Genomic DNA, 13,578 nt, shown 5'->3' with positions numbered 1-13,578 from the left:
CAAGCAACCTTTACCCTGACAAATTGTAGATTAAATTAAGTGGGCTTTGAAATACCCCTGAATTTTTAGCTTCATTTTTTTTCAAAGTCAACATGTCTGTCTTAAGGTGACAGATGAGTAAGGAACAAAGCAAGCAGATATCAGAAAAACATCATGTGTGTGTGTGTGTGTGTGTGTGTCTGTATATATTTGTCTCTGTGTGTATATGTATGTGCATATGTTTTGGGGGTAAGGTAATAGGGGGAACACCCTCATGGGAAACTTGTCTGTAGTCATAAAATGTGGACTCAGTGACTCAATTGCACATGGTACTCAGTTTTACATGCAAATTTTGTGCCCATTCCTTTGGAAATGAAACAGTTATTTCAAGGAGTATGTGAAATTCACCAAATTATAACCAATGAGTGTGAAGATAAAGAGATACCTATTCTGTTTTTGCCATTTTTGTGGGATAAGTCAAAATTTTCATAGTGGGAACAATATTGAAAGAGGAAACTGTAGGAAAACATATAGCTCCTGATAACCACTTGTGAAAATGATTCTTTTAGAAAAAAGAAAACTTACATAATTTCATTGAAAACAAAATAAGCCAAACTTTTCAAAGAAGAAAATTCTACAAATAAAAATGTACCTTTACTAAATCATAATCATAAATACTAATGAAAAACAGTTTTTTTCAAAGATGAGTTTGTTTGTATTTACCCTGAATGAGCAGATGTTCGAATTCCTATAAGAAAAGATATTATAAAGATGAGTAGCCTTAGATCCCACGCTATTATGTTCATCATTCATAAGTGGTGTTTGCACTTGCTTTAGTACACATTTGCCTTGTTGATTTATTTTGCTATTTTCCCCTATGTGAGGGAATAAAACTGCTGCAAATGTTTCCTCTCAGCCATTTCAACATTATTTCCTAACAGAATTTCAAACACAAAACAAGGGCACTGCTGTAATAGAGTGCAATGCACCAGAGAAAATTAATAGCCCTCTGTATAAAGGGGTAGTGGAACTGGCAAAAAATGTGTTTCTTGGGTGTTAGTACCATCTTAGTCTCTGAAGTTATTAATACAATAATAAAAAAATCCTCTCAGCAACGCAGATATACATGGGAATCAAAGAATCTTTTTGGTATATTGGGAAACTGCTAAGAACTTATGGTGTGTATGGGATAGGGAGCAGGGTGAAGGAGTGGGGACATTATTCTTGATTAGTACCATGAGCACCACTGGAGTTATGTAGCCTGGTGTTACTGTACAGATATCACAAAATACAGATTTTAAAGCAAATAAAAAGAACAGTTGAGGTTTAAATATAGGGTTAAGGAAGGATTAAATGTTTAACCCAGAAAGAAGATAAAATCACCTTAAACTAATTTGCTGCTAATAACTTCATATTGAATAAGTAAAATGAACAAAATTATAAAGTAAAAATATAAAAACTCCAAATCATTATCTCTTTTTCCTTTATTCTGCTTAAACTGACACACTGCCCTTTTGAAGAATATTTAGCATATAAATTAATTTAACCTTTCCTTCTATGTGGCAATCCTTAGCTAAGCCTTTCTTGTTAGTACTACCAAGCCATTCTAGCTCTTAGTAATTTTTCAGTGTTTCTGCATACTGAAAGCATCCAATGTGGAGAAAAAGCAACACTTTCACATGGTTAGTAAGACTATAAATTAGTACAATCACTATGGAAATCAGTTTGGAGGCTCCTCAAAAGACTAGGCATGGTATCAACACATGACCCAGTTATACCACTTCTCAATACTTACCATGAAGAATTGAAGTCCTCATACTACAGTGGTACATGCATACCTGTATAGCAGCACAATCCACAGTAGCCAAACTATGGGACCAGTCTAGGTGTCCATCAAAGGATAAATGGCTAAGTAAAATGTGGTGTATATACATAGTAAAGTTTTATTCAGCCACAAAGAAAAATGAAATTATGGGATTTTCAGGAAAATGAATGGAACTAGAGACCATCATGTTAAGCAAAATAGATCATACTCAGAAGGTTAAGGGTACTATTTTCTCTCTCGTATATGGAAGCTAGAGAGGAAAGAGGAACACAAAGTTGGGAGTAGATCTCCTAAACATCAAAAGGAGATTAGTAGAGGAAAGGGATCAAGGCATGAAAAGCAGGGAGGAAGGGGGGAGTGCTAGGAAGTGATATTGGCCAGATTATGTTGTTATATTGTGTGCATGTACAAGTGCATAACAATAAATCCCCACAATATGTAAGACCATAATGCACCAATTAAAAGTGTATAAAAAGTAAAATAACACTATTCAAGAAGTATGGTAAAATAGAAATTCCTGACTCCAAGTCATTATATGGAAACTTGCTCATCTTTCTGTTAAACATTTCTGGTGTTCCTTTGTATATCTACTATCTATACCAGCCAATGTATGCATGAAAGAGAAGGAAATATAAAAACAAATAAAACATGAGTTCCAAAACCAATGACATTAGAAGAAACATCGCTTATTGAACAGTTATTGTAATGTAGGCACTAAATTTGATCTCTTTGCATATTAATTTAAATTGAAAATAATTAAATACACTACTATTTTCATCATTTAGCAGATAATTAAAGTTCCCATGACCATACAAAATGCTGTGATAGAGCCAAAATTTTAAGTCTGCCTCTTTTGTCCTCAGGAATTGGGTATTTTCTCAGTTGGTTTCAATAAGTTCGCTCCCATATCTAAAAATTGATTGAAGTTTATTTTTGTCTCCTGACTCCCAATTTTGGTTTTCATTTCAGTAATGTGTTTTTATTTAATAGCCTTGGAATTTGTGAACCTCAGTTATCATATATGAAGAAACATGGAAGTTTTCAGGGTTGGCCAAAAAAATTAACTGTAATATAGAAAAATATGCCTAATATAATGCCTGGTATGAAGGACACATTAAATATTAGTTAATGTTTATTAAGTATTTATTATGTTCCAGAAACTGTTCTATGCATTTGTCATATGTTAACTGAATGATTATAATATTCTAATGAAATAAATATATCATCATTACCATTATTTGTATTTTATTACTATAATAAATACAAATAATGTTTAAATTTTTTTTTTTTTAAATTGTTGTTGTTGTTGTAGAAATACACAAACTGAGGAGAACTGAGATGAAATATTCACCTAAAATTCACTCAACTAGTAAGGGGTAGACATATTCTGGCTCTAGAATTTATATTTTAACCATCACACACTGCATTTCTCCAGATAAATTTTAAAAATGTCAGGCACTTATTATCTTTGAGGGTTTTTTTGGGGGGAGGGGCGATATCAAGATATATTATTGATTTTCTCCTTTTTTTTTTTTCTTTGTAGTGCATGGAGTGAGTAGTCTGGTTTAAAGAATCCTAAAATGTTTTTTTTTTCTCTTATGACAATGTTGTCCCAGGAATAAACAAAGTGAAATCCCAAACCCTGGTACCAGAGTAATGTTTTACAGAACTTCTGTAATGTAACCTATTCTCCCAAGCAAACAGTTTTCAAATTACTCTTGTTTATAAACAATAATCCTAAAATTATATTAAGAACATATATACCATTTTAAAAAACCCAACACTGGAAAGATTTCTAAGTATAGGTGAGAGAAACAAATTTGTTGTCAGTGGTCTTGTTCTGTGATTTGTATCTTTTTCCTGAGTCCTCTGATATTAGGAGTTAGCAAGATTCATGTGTGTGTCATCCATGACCTGAAGCAAGTTACTCCCTAGAGTGAGATTTAAGATGCCTTTAATCACAATGTGCTCTAAGTTACCCATGCTCTAAAGACAAAAGATATTTAAGTTGCCATTTAACAGTACTTTTTTTTTTTAAGTAATAGAATAAACTGTGCAGCATCTTATAATTAAAAACATCTTGAAAATAAACAGAGAAAGGAAAGTGGTCAAAATCTTTCACTTAGATCCTGGAACTCTGACACTTGCCCAGATTGTTTTCTGTATTAATAAAAATACTATCTTTTGGAAACTGGCCTTATGACCTCATATTGCTTTTGGTATTAAAATGTAGGGAAGAGGCAGGGACAAGTAATCTTAAAAAAAAAGTAATCTCACCAGAAAATTGTCATTACCTAAAGTAGATGTAGCAACTCTCATCTCCATCCTATTAAATATATGAAGGGGATAAATCACAGTCTTATACCCCAAAACTCATGAGCTTCTGGGGATGGCATAAAATTTTCATAAGTCTGGATATTAATACCACAAATCATAAATTTCCAGGCAATACAATTTCAGCCTCAACTATGCTAACATGTTATTAGCAGAGTTATGACTACTGTTAGGAGAATGATAGAGTAAAATCTGAGACAATAAATATGAGGTTAAATCCCCAGACATCTTTGCAAGCCAATTCATGAGTGGGGAATTACTAAGTGTGTTTCCTGGTTTGGAGTATGAACAATTAAAAATGTGCTACTGAGACTTAGTTTGGAGTTAAGCTATTGTTGTCAGTAATGATTCTTGATAATGATCATCTAAGTGGCATAATTTATTTCTTGGACCAATCTGAAAAGGTTATGGTAAAATATAAAAATCATTAAATGAGTATTATTTCAGGACTCAATTACAATTTAAACTTGAATATAATGTTTTAAACAACTTATTGTCTTTCAAATGTTAAGAATTCCAAAAGTTATGGCAAATCACCTGTCATTCATTGAATGCTGCAGATTAGACATTGCAATCCACCATGGGCTGCAAACATAGTAATGCTGTACATAAATTAAAGGATTAATTTGTCCCATACTGTGGTTAAAAAAATTATAGTTTAAGGAAACTTCTCTCAGCTTCCAAGACTTAGGCCTAACCAATACCTGGTTTGATTCCCCACCTTCACCTGAATTCTTCCTAGAGGTACTTCTCCAGCTATCCTCACCCATACATTCAGTACCAGTGTAATGTTCAAGGCTGGCTTTTCACATGCAATTGTCATTAAATAATCATTTAAGGGTTTTGCAAATAAAAATGTAGAACACATTGTTAAATTTAAATCCAGGAAACATTAGCTTGTTTAGTATAAATACATACAAAATATTGCAGATATTCAATGCTGATGAGAAATTCAACCTTAAATGAGCATTCTATATCTTATACTCCTAGGTTAAATAGCTTTTATTTTATATTCTATGGAGCAACATTAAATTTATCTTGCTGATTCCAAATGGCTTCTCCTTTTTTTTTAGAGTTTTATTTATTTATTTATTTATTTTTATTGTTGGTTGTTCAAAACATTACATAGTTCTTGATATATCATCTTTCACACTTTGCTTCAAGTGGGTTATGAACTCCCATTTTTAGCCCATATAGAGATTGCAGAATCACATCAATTACACATCCATTGATTTGCATATTGCCATACTAGTGTCTGTTGTATTCTGCTACCTTTCCTATCCTCTACAATCCCCCCTCCCCTCCCCTCCCCACCCCTCTTCTCTCTCTACCCCCTCTACTGAACTTCATTTCTCCCCCTTCTATTATTTTTCCCTTTCCCCTCATTTCCTCTTGTATGTTCTTTTGTATAACCCTGAGGGTCTCCTTCCATTTCCATGCAATTTCCCTTTTCTCTCCCTTTCCCTTCCACCTCTCATCTCTGTTTAATGTTAATCTTCTTCTCATGCTCTTCGTCCCTACTCTGTTCTTAGTTACTCTCCTTATATCAAAGAAGACATTTGGCATTTGTTTTTTAGGGATTGGCTAGCTTCACTTAGCATAATCTTCTCTAGTGCCATCCATTTCCCTGCAAATTCTATGATTTTGTCATTTTTTAATGCAGAGTAATACTCCATTGTGTATAAATGCCACATTTTTTTAATCCATTCGTCTATTGAAGGGCATCTAGGTTGGTTCCACAGTCTTGCTATTGTGAATTGTGCTGCTATGAACATCGATGTAGCAGTGTCCCTGTAGCATGCTCTTTTTAGGTCTTTAGGGAATAGACCAAGAAGGGGAATAGCTGGGTCAAATGGTGGCTCCATTCCCAGCTTTCCAAGAAATCTCCATACTGCTTTCCAAATTAGCTGCACCAATTTGCAGTCCCACCAGCAATGTACAAGTGTACCCTTTCCCCCACATCCTCGCCAGCACTTGTTGTTGTTTGACTTCATAATGGCTGCCAATCTTAATGGAGTGAGATGGTATCTTAGGGTGGTTTTGATTTGCATTTCTCTGACTGCTAGAGATGGTGAGGATTTTTTCATGTACTTGTTGATTGATTGTATGTCCTCCTCTGAGAAGTGTCTGTTCAGGTCCTTGGCCCATTTGTTGATTGGGTTGTTAGTTATCTTATTGTCTAATTTTTTGAGTTCTTTGTATACTCTGGATATTAGGGCTCTGTCTAAAGTGTGAGGAGTAAAGATTTGTTCCCAGGATGTAGGCTCTCTATTTACCTCTCTTATTGTTTCTTTAGCTGAGAAAAAACTTTTTAGTTTGAGTAAGTCCCATTTGTTGATTCTAGTTATTAACTTTTGTGCTATGGGTGTCCTATTGAGGAAATTGGAGCCCGACCCCACAGTATGTAGATCGTAGCCAACTTTTTCTTCTATCAGACGGCGTGTCTCTGATTTGATATCAAGCTCCTTGATCCATTTTGAATTAACTTTTGTGCATGGCGAGAGAAAGGGATTCAGTTTCATTTTGTTGCATAGGATTTCCAGTTTTCCCAGCACCATTTGTTGAAGATGCTATCCTTCCTCCATTGCATGCTTTTAGCCCCTTTATCAAATATAAGATAGTTGTAGTTTTGTGGATTGGTTTCTGTGTCCTCTATTCTGTACCATTGGTCCACCCGCCTGTTTTGGTACCAGTACCATGCTGTTTTTGTTACTATTGCTCTGTAGTATAGTTTGAAGTCTGGTATCGCTATACCGCCTGATTCACACTTCCTGCTTAGCATTGTTTTTGCTATTCTAGGTCTTTTATTTTTCCATATGAATTTCATGATTGCTTTCTCTATTTCTACAAGAAATGCCGTTGGGATTTTGATTGGCATTGCATTAAACCTATAGAGAACTTTTGGTAATATCGCCATTTTGATGATGTTAGTTCTGCCTATCCATGAGCAGGGTATATTTTTCCATCTTCTAAGATCTTCTTCTATTTCTCTCTTTAGGGTTCTGTAGTTTTCATTGTATAAGTCTTTCACCTCTTTTGTTAGGTTGATTCCCAAGTATTTTATTTTTATTGAAGATATTGTGAATGGAGTGGTTGTCCTCATTTCCATTTCAGAGGATTTGTCGCTGATATACAGGAATGCCTTTGATTTATGCGTGTTGATTTTATATCCTGCCACTTTGCTGAATTCATTTATTAGCTCTAATAGTTTCTTTGTAGACCCTTTTGGGTCTGCTAGGTATAGAATCATATCATCTGCAAATAGTGATAATTTAAGTTATTCTTTTCCTATTTTGATGCCTTTAATTTCTTTCGTCTGTCTAATTGCTTTGGCCAGTGTTTCGAGAACTATGTTGAACAGAAGTGGTGAGAGAGGGCATCCCTGTCTTGTTCCAGATTTTAGAGGGAATGCCTTCAATTTTTCTCCATTCAGAATGATGCTAGCCTGAGGCTTAGCATAGATTGCTTTTACAATATTGAGGTATGTTCCTGTTATCCCTAGTTTTTCTAGAGTTTTGAACATAAAGGGATGCTGTACTTTTTCGAATGCTTTTTCCACATCTATCGAGATGATCATATGGTTCTTATTTTTAAGTCTATTGATGTGGTGAATAACATTTATTGATTTCCGTATATTGAACCAGCCTTGCATCCCAGGGATGAATCCTACTTGATCATGGTGCACAATTTTTTTTGATATGTTTTTGTATCCGATTCGCCAGAATTTTATTGAGGATTTTTGCATCTAGGTTCCTTAGAGATATTGGTCTGAAGTTTTCTTTCTTTGAAGTGTCTTTGTCTGGTTTAGGTATCAGGGTGATGTTGGCCTCGTAGAATGAATTTGGAAGTTCTCCCTCTTTTTCTATTTCCTGAAGTAGCTTGAAAAGTATTGGTATTAGTTCCTCTTTAAAGGTTTTGTAAAATTCTGCTGTATACCCATCCGGTCCTGGGCTTTTCTTAGTTGGTAGTCTTTTGATGGTTTCTTCTATTTCCTCGATTGATATTGGTCTGTTTAGGTTGTCTATATCCTCCTGACTCAATCTGGGCAGATCATATGACTTAAGAAATTTATCGATGCCTTCACTATCTTCTAATTTTTTGGAGTATAAGGATTCAAAATAATTTTTGATTATCTTCTGTATTTCTGAAGTGTCTGTTGTGATATTGCATTTTTCATCCCATATGCTAGTAATTTGAGTTCTCTTTCTTCTTCTCTTCGCTAGCATGGCTAAGGGTCTGTCGATTTTGTTTATTTTTTCAAAGAACCAACTTTTAGTTTTGTCAATTTTTTCAATTGTTTCTTTTGTTTCGATTTCATTAATTTCAGCTCTGATTTTAATTATTTCTTGCCTTCTACTTCTTTTGCTGTTGTTTTGCTCTTCTTTTTCTAGGATTTTGAGATGAAGCATGAGATCATTTATTTGTTGTTTTTTTTTTTCTTTTTTTAAGGAATGAACTCCAAGCAATTAATTTTCCTCTTAGAACTGCTTTCAATGTGTCCCACAGATTCCGTTATGTTGTGTCTGTGTTTTCATTAATCTCTAAGAATTTTTTAATTTCCTCCTTGATGTCTTCTATAACCCATTGATCATTCAGTAACCTATTGTTCATTCTCCAAGTGATGTATGCTTTTTCCTTCCATCTTTTATCGTTGATTTTCAGTTTCATTCCATTATGATCAGATAGGATGCATGGTATTATCTCTACTCCTTTATATTGTCTAAGAGTTGCCCTGTGACATAATATATGATGTATTTTTGAGAAGGATCCATGTGCTGCTGAGAAAAAGTGTAACTGCTTGATGTTGGGTGGTATATTCTATATATGTCAATTAAGTCTAGGTTGTTAATTGTGTTATTGAGTTCTATAGTTTCCTTATTCAACTTTTGTTTGGAAGATCTGTCCAGTGGCGAGAGAGGTGTGTTGAAGTCTCCCATGATTATTGTATGGTGGTCGAGTAGACTCTTGAACTTGAGAAGAGTTTGTTTGATGAACATAGCTGCACCATTGTTTGGGGCATATATATTTATGATTGTTATGTCTTGTTGGTGTATGGTTCCCTTAAGCAGTATGTAGTGTCCCTCTTTATCCCTTTTGATTAACTTTGGCTTGAAATCTATTTTATTTGATATGAGTATGGACACTCCTGCTTGTTTCTGAAGTCCATATGAGTGATATGATTTTTCCCAACCTTTCACCTTCAGCCTATGTATGTCTTTTCCTATCAAATGCGTCTCCTGTAGGCAGCATATTGTTGGGTCTTGTTTTGAGATCCATTCTACTAGCCTGTGTCTCTTAATTGGTGAGTTTAAGCCATTAACATTTAGGGTCATTATTGAGATATGGGTTGTTGTTCCAGCCATATTTGTTTATTTATGTTACTAAACATGGTTTGTTTTCCTCTTTGATTATTCCCCCCGCCCTTTACTGTCCTACCTCCCACTGTTGGTTTTCATTGTTATTTTCCATTTCCTCTTCCTGTAATGTTTTGCCGAGGATGTTTTGAAGAGATGGTTTTCTAGCTGCATATTCTTTTAACTTTTGTTTGTCGTGGAAGGTTTTAATTTCATCTTCCATCCTGAAACTTAATTTCACTGGATACACAATTCTTGGTTGGAACCCATTTTCTTTCAGTGTTTGAAATATGTTATTCCAGCTAGAAGGCTTTCAGAGTCTGTGTTGAAAGATCAGCTGTTATCCTGATTGGCTTGCCCCTAAATGTAATCTGCTTCCTTTCTCTTGTAGCTTTTAAAATTCTCTCCTTATTCTGTATGTTGGGCATCTTCATTATAATGTGTCTAGGTGTGGATCTCTTATAATTTTGCACATTTGGCGTCCTGTAGGCTTCTAGAATTTGGGATTCTGATTCATTCTTCAAGTCTGGGAAGTTTTCTCGTATTATTTCATTGAATAAATTGCTCATTCCTTTGGTATGGAGTTCTATACCTTCCTGTATCCCAATGACTCTTAAGTTTGGTCTCTTAATGTTATCCCATATTTCTTGGATGTTCTGCTCATGGTTTCTTAACAGTCTTGCTGAGCTGTCTATGTTCTTTTCAAGTTGAAATACTTTGTCTTCATTGTCTGATGTTCTATCTTCTAAGTGTTCTACTCTGCTGGTAGTACTCTCAATTGAGTTTTTAAGTTGGTTTATTGCTTCCTGCATTTCTAGGATTTCTGTTTGTTTGTTTTTTATAAGCTCTATCTCCCTGTATAGTTGATCCTTTGCTTCCTGGATTTGTTTGTGTAATTCCTTGTCGAAGTGATCTTTCATTGTCTGATTTTGCTGTCTAATGTCTTCCTTGATACTCCAGATCATCTGAAGCATATATATCCTGAATTCTTTATCTGACATTCCATCTGCTGCAGCTGTTACCTCTTCTAAAGTTGAGTTGACCTGCATTGCTTGTAGTCCTTTCTTTCCTTGTCTTTTCATACTGCTTGCGTTTCTTTCTTCTTGGTGAAACTGTTGTGTTTTTGAAATTTTCCCCCCCTATATATTTATATTGCTCTTGTATAGTTGAAAAGTCTCCCTTGCAGGTGCGGGCGGGGGCTCTGCTCTGCCCCTCCTCCAATTGGTGTGAGGTGTCTACCACGCCCGCGGACCCCTGGGCCTGATCCGCCGTTCTGTCGCAGGTCTGCCTACCTTGCAGGTGGGGGCGAAGGCTCTGCCCTGCCCCTCCTACCACGCCTGGGGACCGCTAGGCCTGATCTGCAGGTTGGTCGCAGGTCTGCCCACCTTGCGGGCACGGGTGTCAGTTCTGCTCTGCCCCCACTCCAATTGGGGTCACTTGACCACCACACAGGCGGGCCGCTGGGCCTGATCTGGGCGCGGGCGAAGGCTTTGCTCTGCCCCTACTCCAGTTGGGGTGAAGTGTGTATCACGCTGGCAGGCCGCTGGGCCTGATCCACCGGTCTGTCGCAGGTCTGCTTATCTTGCCGGCGCGGGCGGTGGCTCTGCCCTGCCCCTCCTACCACGCCTGCAGACTGCTGGGCCTGATCTGCAGGTTGTTCGCAGGTCTGCCTACCTTGAGGGCGCGGGCGGCCGTCCCTCTCCTCCCCTCTGGCTCGACGACAAAGCGAGAGAGACTCGGGTATCTGTGACTCACCCTCCCTACCAGGGGACCAACTGTTTCCGTCGCTGCTGGCACTGATGAAGTTTTCTCCTCGGCTGCTCTCCGATGACATCAGATCTCTGCCATGCTGGCATCCCCTGTTCTATGGCTGAATCCCATTTTCTTCTCTTCCAATAGGCAGAGCTGTGCCCTCTGATCCGAGCTTCTGCCCTCTATGTGCTGACAGAAATCCCTGTACGGTGGCTCCTGCTAATGTGGATTCCGCTGGGAAGGAATTCTGTCGGCGGAACTCTGGTGATGTCACCACTCTGCTATGGCGGGCCCCAGGCTCCTTGCCTGAGTGTCCGAAGGGAGGGGTGGGAATGATCTGTCTCTGGTTGGTTTCAGCTCCCGGTTTGCTATTTCATGAAGGCTTGGCGAGAGACCTCTTCCTAGAGTCCCTGCACCGCTCCTGCTGCGCTGCGCCTCGGAAGCTATCCGCCCTGATGCGGGGGCCGCGTGCAGGCAGCCGACAGTCGCCGAGTCACGTGGGCAGCGGCTGGCGGGTCTGGACCTCTGCGCTGCGTGGCGGAGATTCACTCATCTAGCACAGACTGTCACCTCCAAAAATCCTTCCAATTCCCGGCCAGTCTCTCTTTAGTGGAATTTTGCTAGGAGTTTCTCAGCAGGTCGAATCTAAGCGTATCCATGCATCTCTCTGACCCCGTTGTTGAGGAGGTACTGAAAGCGCTGCCTCCCCTCTCGCCACCATGTTGGATTGCCCAAATGGCTTCTCCATAATCCACATAATTTGTCTAGAATTTATGAATGATTGATTGATTGAGTTTTTGTCCTTATTGAAATCTAGAGAAACTCCAAGGTATTCTATTCCAGTGTCTTTTTCTTTCTTTCTTTTTTTTTTTTTTTTTTGGTGATACTAGGATGCAGCCCAGGGCCTTGTGTATGCTAAGAAAGTGCTCTCCAACTGAACTAAACTCATAGAACTTGTTATTTTACTTTTAGATAGGGTCTCCCTAATTTGCATAGGCTAGCCTGGACCTTGAGAGATCCTTGGCCTAAGCCTCTGAAGTACTTGGTATTACAGGCATGCACTAGCATGTCTGGCTCTACTGGTTGCTTTTGAACTTGCAGTCTCAGCATTTTTTTCCACTATACTTTCAAGTAATCAAAATTCTTTCTCTGAACTAATTGATTTTGCCTAATATCTGATAATACCAATAGACTTTTGCAGGATGCTCTCTGCTCCTGGATTCAGTCATCAGGTTCTATCACACTGTATTCTACTTAATGGCTTTTAGTAAATGAATATCATGGCTATGCACTCAGCAAGTGCCCCACAAAGTAGGTATACTATCCTCCTTCCCTATACCTAGCATTACAGGGACTGCCTAATTTTTCATAAAGATATTTTTCTTTTACTTTTAAATGCATTCTATGCATTATCATTTTTAATATTGCTCCAGATGTGCATACGATAATGCAAAAGAACCTCTTGGTTTAGTACTCTCCACCCCATTCTGAACCCCTCATGGTCAATACTAAAAACTAGAAAAAAAAAATTACCTGACTGAATATTAGAATGCTCAGGCATTAATATATAAGAGAATAAAAGAATTCTTATGATATAGGAGCAGAGAGTAAAGGGAGTATGGGAGAAATAAAAATTGATGGCTGAAGACAAAAATGATTATTATATTTCATAGTACTCTACAGAATAACTCTGTATTAACCTCACACATTTCTCCAAGCCCTTCCAAATTTTATTATTTGGTACACGTTTCTAGACATTCCACAATGTTCCATAAGCTTCTCTCTGCTGCACACTGAATACCTGACCTCCCAGGGCAAAGGGAGAAGCTGAAGAACTTTTTATTTTCAAAATTTTGAAGGTGTTTATCACCAGGAATATTTCTAATAACAATTTTAAAAATCACTTTTTAGAACTGTAAAACATTCATCTCTAAATGTCATTTACTATTTTCTCATGGAGGTTATGAGGAATGGTTTTATTGGTGATTAACAAGTTTTAGGAACAGGATAATAAATATTATATGAAAAAATGTCATAACCTATAATGTGAGATATGATTTCAGACTCATATGAACAAATAATTTTCTGGCAATTCTGAATTCACAGATGACACTTACCTAAGGTTTTTTCAAGGAGCTCGAAATCTGCCATAGAGTGGGTATTTATGGAAACTGTTTTAAATTCAAAGTTTCCTTTTTTACTTTAATTTTTGAGACTCAGTTATTATTTACTAGCATGCCATTGAGTGTAATAGTCACGAATGTTTCTACTACTCTAGTCCTTTTTTCCAAATTTCTCACTTAGGATATTGATATTTTATTTATTTTTATATAA

At 37.1% G+C, this 13,578-nt stretch overlaps 1 protein-coding gene across 1 annotated transcript in view; it reads right to left on the bottom strand.

Moving 5' to 3' along the window:
- LOC114108518 (cadherin-18) overlaps positions 1 to 11,326 on the bottom strand; it is a 266,365-nt gene extending 255,039 nt beyond the window's left edge. The window contains 1 exon segment of the mRNA XM_071607247.1: positions 11,114 to 11,326. Coding sequence (XP_071463348.1) covers positions 11,114 to 11,326 — 213 coding nt within the window.
- Positions 11,327 to 13,578: the final 2,252 nt, after the last annotated feature.

The sequence above is a fragment of the Marmota flaviventris genome, unplaced genomic scaffold (assembly GCF_047511675.1).
Source record: "Marmota flaviventris isolate mMarFla1 unplaced genomic scaffold, mMarFla1.hap1 Scaffold_44, whole genome shotgun sequence".
NCBI lineage: Eukaryota > Metazoa > Chordata > Mammalia > Rodentia > Sciuridae > Marmota > Marmota flaviventris.
The sequence above is the reverse complement of the archived record's forward strand: the minus strand, read 5'-3'. Positions and strand labels throughout refer to the sequence as shown.